The sequence below is a fragment of the Pristiophorus japonicus genome, chromosome 2 (genome assembly GCF_044704955.1).
Source record: "Pristiophorus japonicus isolate sPriJap1 chromosome 2, sPriJap1.hap1, whole genome shotgun sequence".
Classification (NCBI taxonomy): domain Eukaryota; kingdom Metazoa; phylum Chordata; class Chondrichthyes; family Pristiophoridae; genus Pristiophorus; species Pristiophorus japonicus.
The window spans coordinates 210,618,784-210,641,278 of NC_091978.1; the positions used below are offsets into that span (position 1 = coordinate 210,618,784).

Sequence of the window (22,495 nt, forward strand, 5' to 3'; positions counted from 1 at the left end):
TAATGGGGAACATGGAGAGGGCAGAAACTCTGAACAAATATTTTGTATCAGTCTTTACGGTAGAGGACACTAACAATATCCCAACAGTGGATAGTCAAGGAGTATGGGGGGAGGAACTTAACACAATCACAATCACTAAGGAGGTGGTACTCAGTAAGATAATGGGACTAAAGGCGGATAAATCCCCTGGACCTGATGGCTTGCATCATAGGGCCTGAAGAGAAGTAGCAGCAGGGATTGTGGATGCATTGGTTGTAATTTACCAAAATTCCCTGGATTCTGGGTAGGTCCCAGCAGATTGGAAAACTGCAAATGTAACGCCCCTATTTAAAAAAGGAGGCAGACAAAAAGCAGGAAACTATAGACCAGTTAGCCTAGCATCAGTGGTTGGGAAAATGTTGGAGTCCATTATTAAAGAAGCAGTAGCAGGACATTTGGAAAAGCATATTTCGGTCAGGCAGAGTCAGCATGGATTTATGAAGGGGAAGTCATGTTTGACAAATTTGCTGGAATTCTTTGAGGATGTAACGAACAGGGTGGATAAAGGGGAACCAGTGGATATGGTGTATTTGGACTTCCAGAAGGCATTTGACAAGGTGCATAAAAGGTTACTGCACAAGATAAAAGTTCATGGGGTTGGGGGTAATATATTAGCATGGATAGAGGATTGGCTAACTAACAGAAAACAGAGAGTCGGGATAAATGGTTCATTCACAGGTTGGCAATCAGTAACTAATGGGGTGCCGCAGGGATCAGTGCTGGGACCACAACTATTTACAATCTATATTAACAACTTGGAAGAAGGGACCGACGTAATGTAGCCAAGTTTGCTGACGATACAAAGATGGGAGGAAAAGCAATGTGTGAGGAGAACACAAAAAATCTGCAAAATGACATAGACAGGCTAAGTGAGAGCGAAAAAAATTGGCAGATGGAGTATAATGTTGGAAAGTGTGAGGTCATGCACTTTGGTAGAAAAAAACAAAGAGCAAGTTACTATTTAAATGGAGAAAAATTGCAAAGTGCTGCAGTACAGCGGGACCTGGGGGTACTTGTGCATGAAACACAAAAGTATGCAGGTACAGCAAGTGATCAGGAATGCCAAAGGAATCTTGACCTTTATTGCAAAGGGGATGGAGTATAAAAGCAGGGAAGTCTTGCTTCAATTATACAGGGTATTGGTGGAATAGTGCATACAGTTTTGGTTTCCATATTTACGAAAGGATATACTTGCTTTGGAGGCAGTTCAGAGAAGGTTCACTAGGTTGATTCCGGGGATGGGGGGGTTGACTTTTGAGGAAAGGTTGAGTAGGTTGGGCCTCTACTCATTGGAATTCAGAAGAATAAGAGGTGATCTTATCTAAATGTATAAGATTATGAGGGGGCTTGACAAGGTGGATGCAGAGAGGATGTTTCCACTGATGGGGGAGACTAGAACTAGAGGGCATAATCTTAGAATAAGGGGCCGTCCATTTAAAACTGAGATTAGGAGAAATTTCTTCTCTCAGAGGGTTGCAAATCTGTGGAATTCACTGCCTCAGAGAGTTGTGGAAGCTGGAACATTGAATACATTTAAGTCAGAAATAGACAGTTTCTTAACTGATGAGGGATTAAAGGGTTATGGAGAGCGGGCAGGGAAGTGGACCTGAGTCCATGATCTGATCAGCCATGATTGTATTAAATGGCGTGGCAGGCTCAAGGGGCTGTATGGCCTACTCCTGCTCCTATTTCTTATGTTCTTATGTAGCACCAAAAACCCGGTCGCCAAATCGCCGAATTTCTCACCTTATGCCTCTATTTATGAAGTCTGTAATGTATTTGCTTCATGGGTTCTTTGCTTAAGAATTCATAGCTACACATTGCACATTACCAGTTCATTCCAACAGGCTCACAACCACCTGCCTCATCGTGGATCACCTGAACGCAACTGGCTGGGGTTTTATTGACTCTTGTAAACATCATGTGACTGGCTAAGCCACTCCCAACTCAGCAGCACTACAACTCTTTTAGAGTAAACAAATCAACATTAGATCGAGTGCTCCCCGATCTGGGGGACACTCCAGACACTTATAACAGCCCTCTTTTTTTAGTTTTTTTTGTTTTTTTTTGTATTTTTGTAGGGTTTTTTTGGTGTTTTTTTTTTAGGGCATTAAAATTCAATATTTTACAAGTGCCCCCTATAAAAGTGGAGGGGGACACTAAAACCCCAACAATTAAAACAAATTAAACTTTAAAACATAAAATCAAATTAAAATTTGGTTGCCGGGGGTAATGATGCACTCCAGTCCCTCTGGCGCCCACCTCTCGCGGAAGGCCGCGAGCGTACCGGTGGACACCGCGTGCTCCATCTCCAAGGACACCCTGGCACAGATGTACGCGCGGAAGAGAGGCAGGCAGTCAGGCTGAACGACCCCCTCGACCGCCCGCTGCCTGGACCGGCTGATGGCACCCTTGGCCGTGCCCAGGAGCAGTCCTACAAGGAGGCCCTCGGACCTACCCACTCCCCTCCACACAGGGTGCCCAAAGATCAGGAGTGTGGGACTGAAGTGCAACCAGAATTTCAGGAGCAGCCCCTTTAAATATTGGAACAGGGGCTGCAACCTCGTACATTCAATAAAAACGTGGAACACGGACTCTTCCAGACCGCAGAAATTGCAGGCGGCCTGGGAGCCCGTGAACCGACTTAAAAATTTGTTGCACGGGACTGCTCCGTGCACCACCCTCAAGGCCCGATAAATAGTGGGAGGACTCCCGACCCCAAAAACCCGGTCGCCAAATCGCCGAATTTCTCACCTTCTGCCTCTATTTATGAAGTCTGTAATATATTTGCTTCATAGGTTCTTTGCTTAAGAATTCATAGCTACACATTGCACATTACCAGTTCATCCAACAGGCTCACAACCACCTGCCTCATCGTGGATCACCTGAACGCAACTGGCTGGGGTTTTATTGAGTCTTGTAAACATCACGTGACTGGCTAAGCCACTCCCAACTCAGCAGCACTACAAACCTGGGAGCATGCTCACAGGTGCATATATTACAAAGCCCAAGATCCCGTGTGCTTTTTAACCACTTCCTCAACCGGCCCTGCCACTTTCAACGATTTGTGCACATATACCCCCAGGTCTCTGTTCGTGCACCCCCTTTAGAATTGTACTTTTTAGTTTATATTGCCTCTCCTCACTTTTCCTACCAAAATGTATCACTTCTCACTTTTCTGCATTAAATTTCATCTGCAACGTGTCCGCCCATTCCACCAGCCTGTCTATGTCTTCTCGAAGTCTTTCACTGTTCTCCTCACTGTTCACTATACTTCTAAGTTTTGTGTCAAATGCAAATTTTGAAATTGTGTCTGTACACCCAAGTCCAAGTCATTAATATATGTCAAGAAAAGTAGTGGTCCTCGTACCGATCCACCTTCCTCTAGTCCGAAAAACAACAGTTTCCTGTCACGTAGCCAATTTCGTACCTATGTTGCCACTGTCCCTTTTATTCCATGGGCTTCAACTTTGCTGGCAAGCCTATTGTGTGGCACTTTATCAAGTGCCTTTTGGAAGTTCATGTACACCATATCAACCACATTGCCCTCATCAACTCTCTCTGTTACCTCAGCAAAAAACTCAATCAAGTTAGTTAAACACGATTTGCCTTTAACAAATCCGAGCTGACCTCGTCCTCACAAATCTATCTGTTGCAGATGTATCTGTCCATGAAAGCATTGGTAGCAGTGAGCACCACACAGTCCTTGTGGAGACGAAGACCCGTCTTCACGCTGAGGATGCCCTCTATTGTGTTGTAGATTCAGAACAGATCTAGCAGCACCAATCTGGGCATCCATGAGGCACTGTGGGCCATCAGCAGCAGTAGTATTGTACTCCAGCAAAATCTGTAATCTCATGATCCGGTATATACCTCACTCTCCCATTACCATCAAGCCAGGGGACCAACCCTGGTCAATGAGGAGTATAGAAGAGCATGCCAGGAGAAGCTGCAACAAAGGACTGCATGCATGCTAAACAGTGAAAGCAGCATGCTATAGACAGAACTTAGCGATCCCACAATCAACGAATCAGATCAAAGCTCTGCAGACCTGCCACATCCAGTCATGAATGGTGGTTGACAATTAAACAACTAACGGGAGGCAGAGGCTCCATGAATAGCCCCATTCACAGTGATGGCAGAGCCCAGCTTGTGAATGCAAAAGACAAGGCTGAAGCATTTGCAACCGCCTTCAGCCAGAAGTGCCGAGCGGATGATTCTTATTGGCCTCCTCCTGATATCCTCACCATCACAGAGGCCAATCTTTAGCCAATTCGATTCACTCCAGGTGATATCAAGAAACAGCTGAGCGCATAGGATACAGCAAAGGCTATAGGCCACGACAACACCTGGCTGTTGTGCTGAAGACTTGTGCTGCAGAACAAGCCGCGCTTCTAGCCAAAGCTGTTCCAGTACAGCTACAACACTGGCATCTACCCGACAATGTCAAAAACTGCCCAGGTATATCATGTCCACACAAAGCAAGACAAATCCAATCTGGCGAATTACCGCCACATGAGTTTACTCTCAATCATCAGCAAAGTGATGGAAGGTGTCGTGGACTATGCTACCAAGTGGCACGTACTCACCAATAACCTGCTCACTGATGCTCAGTTTGGGTTCCACCAGGACCACTTGGCTCCAGACCTCATTACAGCTTTGGTCCAAAAGAGCTCAATTCCAAAGGTGAGATGAGAGTGACTTGACCGAGTATGGGCATCAAGGAGCCCTAGAAAAATTGAAGTCAATGGGAATCAGGGGTAAAACTCTCCACTGGTTGGAGTCATACCTCGTACAAAGGAAAATGTTTGTGGTTGTTGTAAGTCAATCATCTCAATCCCAGGACTTTGTTGCAGGAGTTCCTCACGGCAGTGTCCTCGGCCCAACCATCTTCAGCTGCTTCATCACTGACCTTCCTCCATCATAAGGTCAGAAGTGGGAATGTTTGCTGATGACTGCACAGTGTTCAGTTCCATTTACTACTCCTCAATTAATGAAGCAGTCCATGCCCGTATGCAGCAAGACCTGGACAACATTCAGGCTTGGGCTGATAAGTGGCAAGTAACATTCATGCCACATAAGTGCCAGGCAATGATTATCTCCAACAGGAGAGAGTCTAACCACTGCCCCTTGACATTCAACGGCATTACCATCGCCGAATCCCCCACCATCAACATCCTGGGGTGGGTCACCATTGACCAGAAACTTAACTGGATGAGTCACATAAATACTACGGCTCAGAGGCTGGGTATTTTGTGGCGAGTGTCTCACCTCCTGACTCCCCAAAGCCATTTCCTCATGTACAAGGCACAAGTCAGGAGTCTGATGGATTACTCTCCAATTGCCTGGATGAGTGCAGCTCCAACAACACTCAAGAAGCTCGACACCATCCAGACCAAAGCAGCCTGCTTGATTGGCTCAACAGTCACTCCCTCCATCACAGGCGTACAGTGGCTGTAGTGTGTACCATCTACAAGATGCACTGCAGCAACTTCGACTGCATCTCCCAAACCCGCGTCCTCTACCACCGAGAAGGACAAAGGCAGCAGATGCACGGGAACACCATCACTTGCAAATTCCCCTCCAAGTTACACACCTTCCTGACTTAGAAATACATCACCGTTCCTTCAGTGTCGCTGGGCCAAGATCCTGGAACTCCCTCCTGAACAGCACTGTGGGAGTACCTTCACCATACGGACTGCAGCAGTTCAAGAAGGCGGCTCACCATCACCTTCTCGAGGGCAATTAGGGGTGTACAATAAATGTTGGCCTTGCCAGCGACGTCCACATCCCAGGAACGAATTAAAAAAAAACTTATACACATAATCAACTTATTTGCAATGGTGCTTTCTGGCAATAAAAGTAGTTTAATTTATTGAAGTGGATTTTAACTAACTCTGGTGAGCAGCCTAGTTTGGTACTCCTAGAATAGTGGCAATGCAAAGAAAGGAAGGAAGAAAAAGTGAAGAGGAGAAGGAGGGAGGGCACCAGTTCACATTGTATCATAAAAGAATGATAGCATAGACAATTATACAATAGGGGGAAAAGTGCAGACAGAGGCTTCCTTCGGACGAACGCTTCCAACCCGAAAAAATTTCGAAAGTACCTGGTGGTCACAGTGGCATCTTCGATTCCGGTCGGAGGCCTTCATTCGATGTGCAGCGTAGGGGGAGATGACTTCCCCGTCTGTAGAGAAATGCTGGGGTCACATGGGCCTGGACCACCAATCACTAGGCAGTATTCTCATTGATTAAAATGAGTACTCCGATTGTGCGAGATCCCATTACTATCAATGAGAAAACCCCTCTAAAACAAGAAACACTGCATAATAAATTAAAAAAGCACCTCACATATTTAAAATTAATTGAAATTAAATGTTTTAGAAAAAATATATATTTTTCGGCATTTTTTTTAATGTGTTTTAATAGAGTTAAAAATAAACTTACCTTAATGGACACGGTTTTTAAACATAAAAATGAATAATTACATTTAATTTTTATATGTTTTAAATCTTTTACGCTGGCAAAAGTAAGCTATACACCTGCTTTTACCAGGCATAAAAGTTTGAAGGACATTTTCTGGGCATGAGTTGGGCAAATAGCCCAATCTCTCCCGTGCGAATGTCCTTCTCCCCGTGGATGCAGAGGACCTGTCTAGAGAAATCTTGACAGATCAGAAACGCCAGTTTTCGGCGCATGCGCATCTCGCCCCGGAAACCAGCTTTTGCGAGACTTCGCCGGGTCCGTGCGCACTTCGTACGCACCTGGCGAGACCGGAATCTTCGGCACAATAGTTGGAGAGGAAATAAATACCAGGTTCACCCAACTCCAAAGAGATAAAAGAGGGCAAACCACATAACCTAGAACTTTACTCCATCCTCCCAATTATCAGTCCCATCAGTGGATGTAATGAAGCTGCTGTGGTCATTGAAGATGAGGCAAAAACATCAATAGTAATACTGTGTTTTAATGAGGGAGATCAAATCTGAAAATATTGTATCTTGCTGCGGTAATGGAGGAATCAGCAGCCTCTTTCATATTTTCTGGAGTGATCCTTAAGTCCATTCGTAAGGGCTTCTGCTGAAAAACAAGTCCAGCATATTATGGGATCCATACACTTTTTATTAAAATTCCCTTTGGAGACCCTATGTGATCCTTCAAGCTGCCTATTGGATATGTTATTTTGCACTACACTTTGTCATATTCTGACCATGTGCTGCCAAGTCACTTTGCCTTTGCTTGGGTTCAAACAACCGAATAGCTCAGTCAGGAAAGGTTATATATACATTTCAGTTGCAGCAGGACTATGCTAAATAAGGAATTCAGTAGGGACTTCCTGTTGGCTCAGTTGACAGTGGCATTGCCCAAATATGGAACTGGGCCATATACACATCGGGAAGATTCAAGATACGACCTCTGGTCTGCTCTGAGATGATCTCAGTAGGATGGGAGGTACCTTCATTGCAATTAAGAGTACGGTAGCATCGTGGTTATGTTACTGGACTAGTAGTCCAGAAACCTGGACTAATGATTCAGAGATGTGAGTTCAAAACCCACATGGCAGTTGGGGAATTTAAATTCAGTTAATTAAATAAATCAGGCATAAAAAGCAAGAGTCAGTAATGGTGACCATGAAACTACCAGATTGTTGGAAAACCCCAACTGGTTCACTAATGTCCTTTAGAGAAGAAAACCTGCTGTCCTTATCTGGTATGACCATGTGACTCCAGACCCACAGCAATGTGGTTGACTCTTAACTGCCCTCTGAAATTGCCACGAACAAACCACTCTGTTGTTTCAAATAAATTAGCCTCAGCATTCCCAGAATACAGATGTCAAAAAAATTGACTAGGTTTCTTGCCCTTGATTGCTATTTAGTGACTCCTGTTGGAAGTGCACCTGTTCAGATTAGTTGAAGGCAAGATTAGGCTTGGCTTTGATGCCCTACAACCAAATAGCTTGCTGACACTCATACTCCAAGCTCACATGGAGTATGGCTACTGGATGAGATCATGGGAACAGCACACATGGAACCATGCTTCAGCACCTCCGCTAGGATAACTGGAGCTGAAACAAAAACAATTCAGAAGTTATTTTCTTTTTGTTTTATAAAATTTCTTTCCAAGAACACATTACTGTGAATATTGCATCACCTCATATTTATTCTCTTAGAAACCTTTGAGATTATTTTGCATTTACTGTTCATGCCTCATATTTTGTCTTTACAGTTAATCGCACTAAACATTATCTTAATTAATTCATTTTCTACAAATGTAGAAATCCAAGACAGGATATTTCTCTTCACTGGAATCATGAATTGCAGCCACAAATTGTGTGTAGTTTCGTTCTAATTTGACCTGCTACATTGGGAGCGTGCGATAAGCTGCAATCTTCATCCTGACTGACACAAATTAATTTTCAGTTCGAAGCAATTACTCTGTGTCGCAAGTGGTAAGTAGGACAATCCAGTCAAATCTGTGAAGTTATATGAGCAACTTTGTCTTTTTTCAGGCACTGCGTAGCTCTGACTCTCTTGTTAATCTTGGCCACCCTTGTCTCATACACTGGGCAGTACTACCAGTACCTGAATTTAACAATGTCCTGTGTATTCATTAGATACAGTCCGATTCAGTCAGCATTGTTAGTGTGTCACTGTAATGGCATCCCAGTAGGTTTGGTCACAGGATTGTACTATAAAACAACAAGATTAACACGGAAAGACCTAAAAATCTGAATTGGTATCAGTAGAATACCACCGAGAATATATTAATCCAGCAGGGATAGCCTATATCTGCGTTACATTAATCCTCACCCCCTGCATATTTCTGGGTTATCTCTGATTTATTTTCGCAATTATCCACTAGATTTAGAATGCTAAAATAATTTTTTTTAATCTTTTGAATTTTAAAGATTACTTTTTCAAATAGGTATTTGTGATGTCAGACTCCAGTAGAGTTAATTAGTTTGATGAAATCTAACCTAGGTATATAACAACATAAGAATTAGGAACAGAAGTAGGCCATTCGGCCCCTCGAGCCTGCTCCGCCATGCAATAAGATCATGGCTGATCTTCTACCTCAACTCCACTTTTCTGCACTGTCCCCATATCACTTGATTCCCTTAATATTCAAAAATCTATTGATCTCCATCTTGAATATACTCCAAGACTGAGCCTCCACAGCCCTTTGTGGTAGAGTATTCCAAAGATTCACCCCTCTCTGAGTGAAAAAGGTTCAAATGAGATCATAGCTCATTTACATTGGGGTGCCCAGGGAGGGAGATGCTGGATCTGAATGTTTCCAGAAACAACATTGGGCAGGAAGTTGAGGGTTTTGGTGTAAATTATATGAGTTTCTACTAGGCTGCGCTGAGCGCAATTCGTCTCAAATTAGTCAAACCAGCACAAAGAATGGTGGAATTTCAAGCTCAAATTATGTCTAGCACAAATCGAATTTCTGTGATCTTTTGCGCTGGTCTAAGAAACATCGCACTGGAAACCAGTCCCACACACAAAACTGGCCACGTCCCCAGATCGAATTAATCACCATGGTGCGTTTCCACAAATTACAACTGTTCGTGTGCCTTAAAATTAGCTTTTTTGTAGGCACAAGGACACTAATAGGCACCATTTAATAGTTTTACATTTGAAAAAAAATTTACTAAAAACTGACTACAGTACATTAATGTAACTAGTAAATGGTTCTATATAGTTTTTAAAGTCATTTTCTGTTATTTAAAATTGGGTACTCACAAGTGGTTGTCTAGACTCTGATTAAAAATGCTTCTTTTTTGTGATAAACCCATTTTCAGCTATATTAATAAAACTGTGCCAGGTTACCACTCTTAAATATATCAAATACTATATTTTAATGCAATTTAAAAAAAAATTACGTTCTTTATCACTGATCGATTGTGCTGGTTCATGGAACATTTTATGTTTGCCAATAAGTAAATGAGCTTGAGCGGAAATCTGAGCCAAAAAAAACACTTTTGAAAACTAGCACAATTTTGAGCGCAATTTGCACCAGAATCGCCAGTTATGTCTAAAGTAGAAGCTCTTGGCCACAACTTCTATTACCCATTAGGACCAGCAGAGGAAGTAACCTCAGTCTTGTCTGAGGAAAGCCGGCACTAAACATCACCATCCTTACGCTTCACAAGTCCCATTGCATCGAGCAATAATCAGTTTAAAAATAGAGCAGACAGGTAACTTCAAGAAGACTGAACATCAAGTCTGTTTTCTTTCTGTAATATAATTCACCAGCTAATGAAGGTGGCTTGCAGGCTTTGCTGGAAGAGTGTAGGACCCATGGGCAGCAGGATGGTGCAGCAGATTGGAATGAAGTGTGACATCTACAGAGTGAGCGCAATATATATATGTGCCATTTGTTCCCCCTTGCAGCCAGCCCCTCCCCTCGCACAGACAGTCCTAAGCTCTCAATTTCATATACTGATGTGGAGGGCAGGACAAAAGGAAAATTAACAGGAGACTCATTATCAGGTTAATTTTGCACATCTGTCAGTGTTTGGTTCACAATGGCATTGGTTTCCCTGGAGCAGTGCCTGCCTGTCCTCTCAGCCTCAGTTGGCACAGGGTCTTGCGAAACCAGAGAAAAATCACTTGGTTTAGGGGAGCTGGAGAAAGAATTCAAAACCCTCACCAAAATATAGAGGTTAGAATAGTGGAAACTTATGACCTACTGCACTTGAATGAGATGAAGAATCCACGAGGGAAGGGAGAGCCAGTCAGATGATAAGCAGCGTAGACAGCGATTGAAGGAAGTCAGAGATAAAACAAGAAGGAAGCCAATATGTGGCTATAAAAGGGAGATGAGTGATAAAAAAAACTATTGTTCTGTATATTTTTTAGCTTCTAACAGCTAACACGAGTCAGACTATGTATATATGTATATATATATATATGTGTGTGGATCATTAATAACAGTGTGTCAAATGCTATCTTGCTTCCACTAGGCATAATGTGCTGTAAGCATACCAACAGCTGTCAAATTATTCCAATTCCTAACTGTATATGTCTTAAATATTCCAATATCATTTGAAATGCACCCACTCTCTTTATAACGATATGGGCAATATTTTATTTCTGATATGTATGCACAAATAAGAACTTTTTAGTGGTGCAGTATAAAAACAATGGCCTTGAATTTGCGGTCGGAGGCTTCCCGCACGGAAATGCCTTAGATCCCCAAATAAAATGCCCGCATACCTGGTGGTCCGTGAGGTACGGAGATTCGCAGTCCTGGGCCTCTCCGGGTTCCCTGCAGTTCGCATGCGCCCCTGGGTTACGTGGGCCAGCCCAACCAATAAAAGAAGGGAATCCCCATTCATGCTTGTATGGCATGGGAATACCCCCAAAATACCTCTAAATACCTTCAAATCAAATTTCTAAATCACATATTTAAAATTAATTAAAATGGCATTTAATTAAATATTTAAAACAAAAATTCTATTTTTTGAAAAATAAATTTGTATGTTTTAAAGGGGCAGGTTTTTTAATGTATAAATTACTGATAATTTTATTTTTCTCTTTTCCTGTAAACTCTTACGCTGGTATACCAGGCATAAGAATTTCACAGGCATTCGCTGGACAAAAGTTGGGCAAATAGGCTAACTCTGTGCCAGTGGATGCCCTTTTCCTGGGAATTCCTACGATCTGTCAAGAAGATTCTTGACAGATCGCAAGCTCCGGGTTTGCGCGCATGCTGTTTGCTCTCGAAAACCCAGAGCTTACTCGGCCACTCCGGGTGCATGCACACCTTGTACACACCATAGGGGCCTCAAATTACGGCCCAATGAGTGCATATTCAAATCTCGTTTTGAGTATGTTACATTGTTTTTATATCATTGTCTTATTTTTTTCATTTTTTATATATTCTATTTTATTTTATCATCATCTGTTCATGAAAAACTATAGAATGTTACAGCAGAGAAACAGGCTATTTGGCCCATCAGCTGGTATTTTTCTTTGCCTCGAATCACACTATTCTGATAGCTCCCCATATCTGTTATTATTCCTCTTTTTCAAATAACTATCTAATTCCCTTTACAAAGAAATAATGAACTCTGTTTCAACAATGGTCTATGGCAGAAAATGCCACATTCTAACCAATGTCTGTGTGAATAATTTTTTTCTAACCAGCCCGTTTCTTTTTGTGATCATAAATGTGTATTGCCCTCTCGTTACTGTCTGACTTAACAGTGGAAACAATCCATCATTGTTTACCATATCATAATTCTCTGGTTGAGAGACTGCCCTTAGCCTCTGTCAGTGCCACTCTTTGGGCCCAACTTTGCCGTTTTTTTCAGCGCCCAGTGAATATTTTGCCGCCAAAGCTTACTCCAAACCTTCCCCAGCGTTGAGGCGCGGCATCTACTACCAGCACCAGAATATTTGGCGCCAAACATTCTGGTGCTGGTGTACCTCTAAAACAAGATTTTGTGCCATTTTTACAAGTAAGGCAAATTTTCCCCACCTAAAAAAATGTTTAAACCAGTGCATAGATCCTAGAAACACCGTAAGAAAAACCCTTACTTGCAGTTAAAAAATCCGCAGCTGGCCCGCTGCTATCCCTGGCTGAACGGACTTTCATTTAGTCTACAATGTAACTTACTTTATAGTTTAAGACAAAATCTAAACTAGAAACAGGTATGAATATAAAATAAATAAAAACTCACTCATATTGATGATCCTGCGATGAAAAAAGAATGATGGCAAAAAAAAAATGTTTAATCCTTACCTCTTTCCATAGATGTCCTCACGGCCCAAAATAATCCAAAATGTCCAAGGAAAACATTAAAAAGTTCCAAAAATGCATAATCACCATACAAATCCTCTTCTTCTGGGGTCCAGTGCAGCTTTCTCCCCACTCTCAATGTGAACTGGAGCCCCTACTAGCCCCTGGCCGAAGGTCTGCACACAAAGGACAGTGCAAGACGCTCCAGGCTCAAAGGCAAGCAGCAGTGATCTCTAGTAAAGATGGAACTTTAAATTTAAAAAAAACATTATCCCACCACAAATATTTTAGGTTTTTATGGACTGTTGGAGTGCCTCAGAGGAAAATATATAATTTATATTAAATGTTACCACCAGAAATTTTTTATCTTTCAAGGGAGTGTTGGGAGTGCTTAGGTGGACATCACATAATGGCTATTAAATATTCCCTCCACCAATCTTTTACATTTTGAAGGAATGTTGGAGTGCTTAGATGGCCATAACCTTATGCTTATTAAATATTCCCACCACAAATCTTGAATGTTTAACTGGAATTTAGGTGTGTTGGAGTGCTTAGGTGGACAATAATATTAAGTTGTTCATGGATCCAGACTGGGTGAGGGTTACTGATATATGCACCATGGTATTTCGTTGCATGCATCAGTGACCCAGAACAAGACAGAATCCATGAACACCTTAGGACTGGAACCTGCTCTTGTACCATTTAAACCAATAGGTTGCAAGGGTGATGCATTTTTTACATTTTCTGGCTGGTTATCCTGCAATATTTATTAGTGCAGCATTAAAAAATGAAGTGCAGGAGTCAGGTTAAAAGTCCAAAATTAAAATGCTTATTAAACATTTGTACAGCACAGTTGTGATTAGCGTGACTTTACTTATGTTTAAATCTTCAAAACTTTATTCAGAGCCGTGGCAAACTTTACAAACAATCAACGAAATCAACCAAAAAACAATTATTCTATCCTCTTCATTAGCGCTGTGCATTAATCCTGCCCCAGTAGATGCCGCCACCCCTGCGCGTGCCTGCAGTTGCAGACTTCTGCTTCCTTGCCCCCCGTATCCCCAGGTGTAGTCTGTTCCGTTTCCGGCGCCGCATTTCTTGATGCTGGGCTATGACAGGGACAGAGCCAGAATGTGTAATGGCGGAATGCCCGGTTACCTCTTCGTCGTCAACCTCATCCTCAGGATCAACCCTTGAATTTGATGTAGAGTGGAAAGTGCTCCTCGCATTAAGGACAGCCTGGGTGAGCTCCCCTATTGCCAATGCAACCATGTCCAACCGTCCCGAAAGTCTCCCCAACTCTGCTCTCACCCCACCAACGTCTTCCAGGAACAATTGAGATTGCTCAATGTTCTCCCTGCTCATCCCCACAAGATGTTCTCAGAATCCATTGCTTCTGGATCAGGTATGGGGTTCACCCCCCACGACATCTCGCAGGTGTGGCTTGCTGTGACACACTTATACCCGCAGCCTCAGATGTCATACCGAGAAAAGTCCTCTCGCTTGATTCGCTCATGAAAGGAATTGGAATCCTCGAGGGGTTCAGCATCTCCAAATCCAGGGTGACCATCTCGTCGCCCATGACTTCTTGCTGCCCAACACTGTCTTGAGTTGGAATATCTGGCGTGCCGTTTTCTTGAACATTCTCGCCTTCAGCTTCAGGTGCACCTTCGGTCTCCTCCTGATGTTCAACGTCTGCGAAGCAAAAGATAGATGTTTGATTAGCAGCATTGAGGAAGAAGCGTAGGAAGCACACGCAGCACATAACATTCTGCCAAACCAGACTGTGCAATTTGCAGGGCTTACCCTCTAATGGAAAACTGGGTCCAGCTTCCGCATTAATTGTTGGTCTTCTCCTGTGGCATTTAATCATTGACGCTATCCTCTGCTCCACGGTTGTTAGTTGCAGCCCACTTGGCAAACCTCCTCCAGTTTATGACTGTTCTCGGTTGATCTGTGCCACCATCTTCTGCAAAGATGCAAATGCAACTTTTTAAAGAGAGGGTCCTGTGAACACACACACGCACTCACACACGCACATGGATCACATTTACAGATGTTATTGCAGTGCATAAATATATATATATTTTAAAGCCCAAATAAATGTAAGTTTATCATATTACTTACAGTCACAGCTTGTCCAAGGTCCTGCCACTTATTTTTCAGCTGCGCACCGGTTCTCGGGGTCATGGACATTTCATTAAACTCGACTGCGACCTGGTCCCAAACTTTTGCGAGTGCTGAAGGTTTAAGCTTATTTTTTCCAAAGCTCTCCTTGTTCTTCAGAACTCCCCATCCACTCTCGATTAAGTCTACCAGGCGCTCAACTTCATCCGCACGAAATCTCTTCGCCCTTACAGTTTCTCCTTCTCCGTCCCTGGCCCTTTCGCCTTCTCTGCACTCTTCCATTGCAGCCATCTCGTGAACTAAGCTGTATTTCATACCTGCGAATCTACCTCTGCCACTAATGGATTATCAATGGTGATCCACACAGTTCCCACTCATGCTGTTTTTTTTCTATTTTGCACTGCGCATGTGCAGATGGGACTTTCTTTTTCTTGCGCATGCGCAGTGCAATTACAAAATATTTTTTAACTTTTGTGCGCATGCGCAGTGGGTTAGATTATTTTTTTCCAAGCATGCGTTGTGCCGTTTCAGCGCACATTGGAGGCTCCGCCCTGCACTGTCGAATCGGGTAGCGCTGGCATCAGAGGGTGTGCATATGGTGGAGAAAATACTACTTTAATTTTTCAGCGCTGAGGGGCCTAAAAAAAATGGACGTCCACATAAGTTAAAGGCATTTTTTTTCATTGGAGAAATGTTGGGCCTTTATCAGGCTGTTAAGAGTTGCCCTATTGTGTGCAAGAGTATTCATCACTTTGTTGCCTCTTAATTTTCCATCCTTCCTTTAGCTAGATATGTTCTCCACAGTGCCAGCCAAGATTAGGAACACAAAGTGTGAGATGTTCAAGCACTCAATGCTGTAATATACCTACTCTGTATCATTTCTACCTCAGAAGTTGTAATCAAATTTTGTGCATTTCCAAACGGGTAAGAAGAAATAATGCATGCATATAAAAATCCTTCAATGCTATTGAAAAGTAAAATATTTATTGTAACAAGTGTGTATGTACATCGTACTGAATAGATCATTTCCCTGTAACACTATAGTACCAGTCACTTGATTCCACTATAATCTTTAATTCCCTTCACCTATGTGGTACCACCTTTACTGTATCTAATAAGTCTGGCAGAAAACTAAGAGAAAAATGAAACTGATTAATTAGTATGTTTTAAGAGGCACATTGTTGGCAATGAATTTACAACAGCAATTCAGTCTTTGGTGAAGACAAAAAGAAAAATGCATAAACAGGAAATCTAAAATGTAAATAAATCTTTCTGGAAATACAAGTCAACCATCATCTGAAAGAAAAATAAAAGTTCCAAGAATGCAAGGTCCAGGATATAAAAAGGCCATTTGCTTCATGAAGCCTGCTCGATCTAGAGTCCATACGTGATTCACTTCTGGACCTCCTTGTCCCTCTTGTCTCCATCAGTTGTTCCCTTACATGAAGGATTGCTAAGTATGCTAAGGCAATTCTCCTATCTCTCCTAAAAAAACAATCTGTGACTACTGAAAATGTTTGACGTATACATTTGTGATGATCCATACATTTGTGATGATCCAAATAATTCCACACTACCACACATATAAGTAAGTTGTGTAACTCCCCTTTACCTATTAGAAATTTCACAATTACTAATTTGCTATCGGTATTCAACTTAGGCCACAAATATTTTATATTTGAGAGGGGCTAGGGTACAATTACATTTACATTCAGGGTATTTTGTGTAGTCATAGATATGTTGGGTGACTGTTGTGACCAGAGATCGAAAGGTCCATAACTGGGTAGAAAAACGTTTGGTGTGACTACTGAGTAATTGAATGATGGGACAGCATTTGGTGTGGCTGGGCACCTGCCATAAATAGGGCACTATAAAGGATTTTTTTATCTTTTAAGAAAGACAGCATCTTGTGCACAACGATGGAATTGAGATGTGAAGATCAATGGCATGTTTTGCAGAGAAGACAAGTGGAGACAAAGCTGGTTGCATCAGCAAGAGTCTATTAATGTGATTGTTTCATGTTGCATGAAGGAATTGTTGCTTAGTAACAACTACTTGGTTCTATCTGGAAAATGTGGCTAGAACTTCAATGCAAATGAGATGTGCTGAATATCAAAAATTCAACAGACTGTGTCCCAAATTTGTGGTACTAATCTGTGAACTTTATCAATTTGGAAACATTTTTTGACATTAAACTGTTTTTTGAATATTGTTGATTAACAAAAGAAAATACAGCAAATTGTTTGGTACTGTTATTTTTTTTCCTCTAACCTCTCCTAAAAGTGGTAACTCATGCTGGGGATGGTTTAATAGGTACTAGCAGCTCTCTGCTACTTCATATGCAAACTTAAACAGTGAAATTCGGCACACTAATCAATCATGAGGGTTCAGAGCTGAGCTGCAATTTAATCATGATGAGAAGCAGGATTATTTTTTCTTTTAATTACTAGCTTTGGGATATTGAGGCTAATTGTAGCACCCATTTGAGATTAGCTCATTTACCACAGATCAGATGATGCATCTTCCTGCTGGAATAGCTCCATACTATACCACATGGTGCACATGGAGCTATGCGCACTGTAATTTGAAACCAAGGAACCAACCAGATTATTTAAATTTTTTTTTAAATCTTAATTTCTTATCTTCTAGTCTCTTAATCCAGGAAAGGTGACAATTGTCAGTATCCCACTGATATTTTAGGCCAGATTTTGTTCACAGTGGTGAACATTGCAATTGCCCACGGACTTTGTATGGGATTTTGCACTGGAAATTAATGAGGCTGAATTTGCGGTCGGAGGCTTCCCGTGGGCAAATGCCTCCAACCAACAAAAAATCTACGCATTAGCCTTCTGCCTCAGGATCCAGAGAGACTCGCGCTCCTGGGCCTCTATGCGTAAGCCTGCATAGAGACCCATGTATCCCAGGGGAGCATGCAGTTTGCAAACGCCCCTGGGATCACGTGTGCTTGCTCAACCAATCAAAGAAGGGAAACCCCATTTATGCTTATGGGGATCCCGTATGTATGGAAAGCCCATAAGTATGAATGCGGATCACATAAGAAATACCTCTGCAGATCAAATAAAGAAAAAAAAATTATATATTTAAAATGAATTAAAATGGCATTTAATTAAATATTTAAAACATAAATGTAATTTTTTGAAAATTAAATTTACATGTTTTAATGGGGATAAAAATAAACTTACCTTATTGCACAGGGTTTTTAATGTGTAAATGATTGATAACATTTTATTTTTCTGTTTTATAAAAACTCTTACACTGGTAAAAGCAGACTTTACAATGCTTTTACCATGCTTAAGAATATCACAGGCATTCGCTGGAAAGATGTTGGGCAGTTGGTCCAACTCTCCGCCTGCGGAGGCCCTTTTCCCAGGAATACATGCAATCTGTCAAGAGAATTCTTGACAGATTGCAAGTTCTGGGTTTTAGCGCATACGCAGCGTATACCCGGAACTTGCGCGGCCCTTACGGGTGGGACAGCAAATTATGGCCCACTGTAAATTAGAGAGCCAAAACGGTGCAGTGCCCTCTACAGGGGATCTGGGACCAGTGTGAATAGGATATCTTCTGAACCAATCAGATTGAAGAATCATTTATGAGCAGCAGAGTCTAAACCAGGAAGTGTCAGTTAGAATTTTGAATTCAATGTCAAATCACGTCCAGAAAACAAAATAAAGAGAGGGAAAGAAGATGGGATTAAGAGAGAGAGAGACAAAGAGACAGAAAGAAATTGCTTAAAAAAATTATTTACATTTTAAAAAAATTGCCGACAATAATTAAAATCTGAAGGAATGAGACTCCACACTTAATTTGCAGTGCCAGAGATGTTGTATGGCAGTAGAGTCTTGCTGTGTGCAAAAGCTTGTGATGGAGATAAAAAGTTGCATTTAACAGAGTGGCATTATAAATACTGAATAAGCAGTCAACATTGCAATAAGCATTGCATTAGCTGCAGAATACAATGAAATGTGAAAGGACAGATCACAATGAAAACCTTCCATCTATATATTGTATAAAGAATACCTCCATTTAAGTGATATCACCTGTATATAGAAGTAAAATTGTTGAGTAATGGCTGACTAATTGGTTTCTCGCATGGTTGAGTATTAACCAATGTATCGTTGGCAGGCAGTTACTAATGGTGTATAAGTGGCCCTGTAGGGAGGAGTAATAACAGTTATGGCCCTGTAGGTGGAAAGGTGCATCTTCTGAAAGTTCAAAATAGGACAGCAAGAGAAAATCTGCTTGGATGTAAATTACCAGTGCCTCACCAAGAATCATTGAATTTGTATCATATTTCAGTAGGTGGTAAGTTTTTACTAACCTTGCACTTTTTAAAACAATATTTACAGAATAATTCTTAATTAGGACTGGACATCCTACAGCAATATCTGCAAAATAATACAAATCTGAAAATATATATAGTGGACAACAAATATTCAATATACAAGGATGTAACAGATAAAACTCAACATAATGAACCATTAGTTTGTGTACACAGCAAGCACAGTTCCACATAGGCTAACTGCCATTGCTGACTAATCCATGCCGTGATATTCTTTATAATTGAAAAGCCATGGCTGAAAGGCCTGGGCCCATGTGCAGAACACTACCAAGTTTGAAAAGAGGAAAAGAGAAGATAGGGTAAATGATGCACAGGAGATGAAGCCGAGGAAGGTAGAGAAAGAAGTGGAGGATTGTGTGAAAGGAGGTTTTACAGCAAAGGAAATTAGCATCCCAGAGGTCCAGAGGCCAGCAGTTAATAGGCAAGAACTGCCAACTTTATGTAGCCTCGTCATTATCCTGCAGCAAGACAGGGAAAAGATGATGATCTTGATGTTGATTCCTTCTTGAAGAAATATGTTGTACATGTTGCGCTATTTGAAAGAAAGGACAAAAGCTTTAGTAACAAAGATTTGAACCTTGTTCTAAGTACACTGCAGGGGCCCATTGTGCTGATGTGATTACATACATAAGATTTTGCATTGCTAATAATCCTTTACAAGTGTGAAAGATAGAGAGTCATGAGTGACCTATATGACTCTTTCTCTATAAAGCATAAGGAATGGTACAATGTTCTCTAAAACACCTCTCATAATGCAGACCATTCAGTATTAACTAACTCCAGTCACAAATATAAATCATATAGCGTTACTGCACCTTGTAAAACAGAGAAGCATGTTATTTCTCAGTCACATCCTCTATTCATATCAGTTGACCCTATTTTAACCCTTGCCTAACAACATAATGTTGGAAAACATCCATTTCTTCCTGTTACATCTGAATTCTTATAGAAAATGTTGGTACCCAAAATGGTGATAACGATGGAAAATTTACTAGGATTAAACTTTCAGCAGGAAGAATAAACGGAAAACTATGTATTATTTTTAAAAACTAGTGTTTAGTGGAATGTTCACAGCTGTAACTATAATGTTGGGATTCAGATTGCCATAAATTCTCTGATGGTCTGTGACATTGTCTGAACCCACTGTTAATACTTATTTGTAGCTTTTGTCCCTTGTTTGTGTATTGGGATTCAGCCAAAATCTCATAGTAAAGTGATAATCACCTCTAATTCCAAGAGTCGTGGTGTTTGCATAAAATAAAAATGGAAGTATTCAGAGCAAATAGTATTGAAATTAGTGGAACTTCATTTTTTTTAATAAAGTAGTATATATTGCAAGATGAAGGGTGAACATCACACCTTCATGCAATATTTTATGATTAGAAATCAAGGTGACTTATGTATAGCTTTCACTGAGAGATTTTGATGCAGATAGGTATAAAGCATCAATGTGACCTTTCAAAACCTGGCTGGTATATTTCATATTTTGAACATATTAAAAACAGCAAAGAACTAGGGGATTGAGTAATCTACACTTACCGCCTTCTCTTTCTTTGTGATTTTTCTCTTCAACAGCTATCGGAAGAACCCTTATTCCTCGTTATTTCAGTACAATCTTTGAGGGGGGAGTAACAGATCTTTACTATGTTCTTAAACACTCGAAGGAATCTTACCACAATTCATCCATCACACTAGACTGTGACCAGTGTACTATGGTCACCCAGCATGGCAAACCCATGTTTACAAAGGTAAGAGAAAGAAGAAAAATATGAGGAGGAAGAAAAAAAAAGGCATTTTATGGAGGATTGTAAATCATAAACCAATTAAAAATTTCAGGATATTCTGAGATATCATGTCATTTAATGTACCAACGTGATTAGCTGGAAGGTCACACCACGATTTATTTTAAATCAGATAATGCATGTCTTCATGCAATGGCAGCAGCAAAAAGAAATTGAGACTAACAGAGGTTACAAATCAAATACCGATGGGGCGGTAGAGATTTCCAAGCAATGAATCAGCCCTAAGCTTCAGATGACCAACAGACTTACTGTACTTCCATGGTTATATGATGGCCTTAGTTAGATCATTGCCTTGTAATCCACACCTCACACTCATATGAACAGACACAGCCCATTCAGCCACTCCAGTCTGTTCTGCCATTCAATTAGATCATGGCTGATCTGTAACTCAACTTCATTTACCCACCTTTATTTCATATTCAAACATTTTAAAACAAATAGGGGGGTAGAGTTTCTACTAGGTTGCGCTTTTTTCCCCCAATGTAATTCGCCCGAAATTGGTCGAACTAGTGCAAAAAATCGAGGAATTTCAAGCAAGTTTTTGTGACTGAGCAGCTAGTCTTTTGCAATCCTGTACTTTCCTATGTGCAAGATTACACTATTCATCTCCATATTGTTTGGTTTGATTTGATTTTTCCATTAAAATATTTTATACAAACATCAGTCCTTCAAAGGGAAGAAAATTGGGTTTGCTGTAAGACGAGACTTTGCTGCAATTTTCCATCGCAAATCGAGTTTCTACGCTTTTGCAGTGCTTTAATAAACATCGAACTGGAAGTTGGCCCCGCCCACAAAATGGGCAATGCTCCCAGATCGAATTAATCACCATGATGAGTTTCCGCTAATTGCACCTGTTCGAGGCCCTTTGAGGAGGCTCTTAAAATTAAACTTTTTTAATGCACAAGGGCCCTAAAGGGCATCTTTTAAATGCTTTTAAATATTAAAACACATTTAATTTACTAAGAAAATGACAATTGTACATCTATATAATTTTTTTAAGTCTTTTTCAGTTATTTAAAATCAGGTCACTCACAGGTGGTGACTAGACACTCTTATTAAAAAAGCATATTTTTTGTGATAAAACCATTTTCAGCTGTATTAATAAAACTGCACCAGGTTACCACTCTTAAATAAATCAAAGAATATGTTTTAATGCCAGGAGGAAAAAGTAAACAGTTACCTTTTAAAACGCTGCCGATTGCACTGGTTCAAGGAAAAGTTTATGACTATGCAAATGAGCTTGAGCAGAAACCTAAACCACAACTTCACTTCAGAAAACTAGTGCAATTTTGAGCGTAATTTGTGCCAGATTGCCGATTGTGTCTAAAAGCAGAAATTCTATCCTATGTTTCTTAGCATGAGCAGAAAATAGTTTTCTTTCCAAGCGGAGCTGGATGAGGGGAGACTTGT

General features: G+C 41.0%; 1 protein-coding gene across 9 annotated transcripts in view; it reads left to right on the top strand.

The window, feature by feature from the left end:
* Positions 1-22,495, top strand: part of LOC139243687 (LIM domain-binding protein 2) — a 776,895-nt gene that overhangs the window by 629,782 nt on the left and 124,618 nt on the right. For 8 of the 9 annotated variants that reach the window (XM_070870836.1, XM_070870833.1, XM_070870835.1 and 5 more), the window contains one exon: positions 20,859-21,031. The exons of the other annotated variant lie outside the window; for it this stretch is intronic. In XM_070870836.1, coding sequence (XP_070726937.1) covers positions 20,859-21,031 — 173 coding nt within the window. The remainder of the gene's footprint in view (positions 1-20,858; positions 21,032-22,495) is intronic. 9 annotated transcript variants of the gene reach the window in all.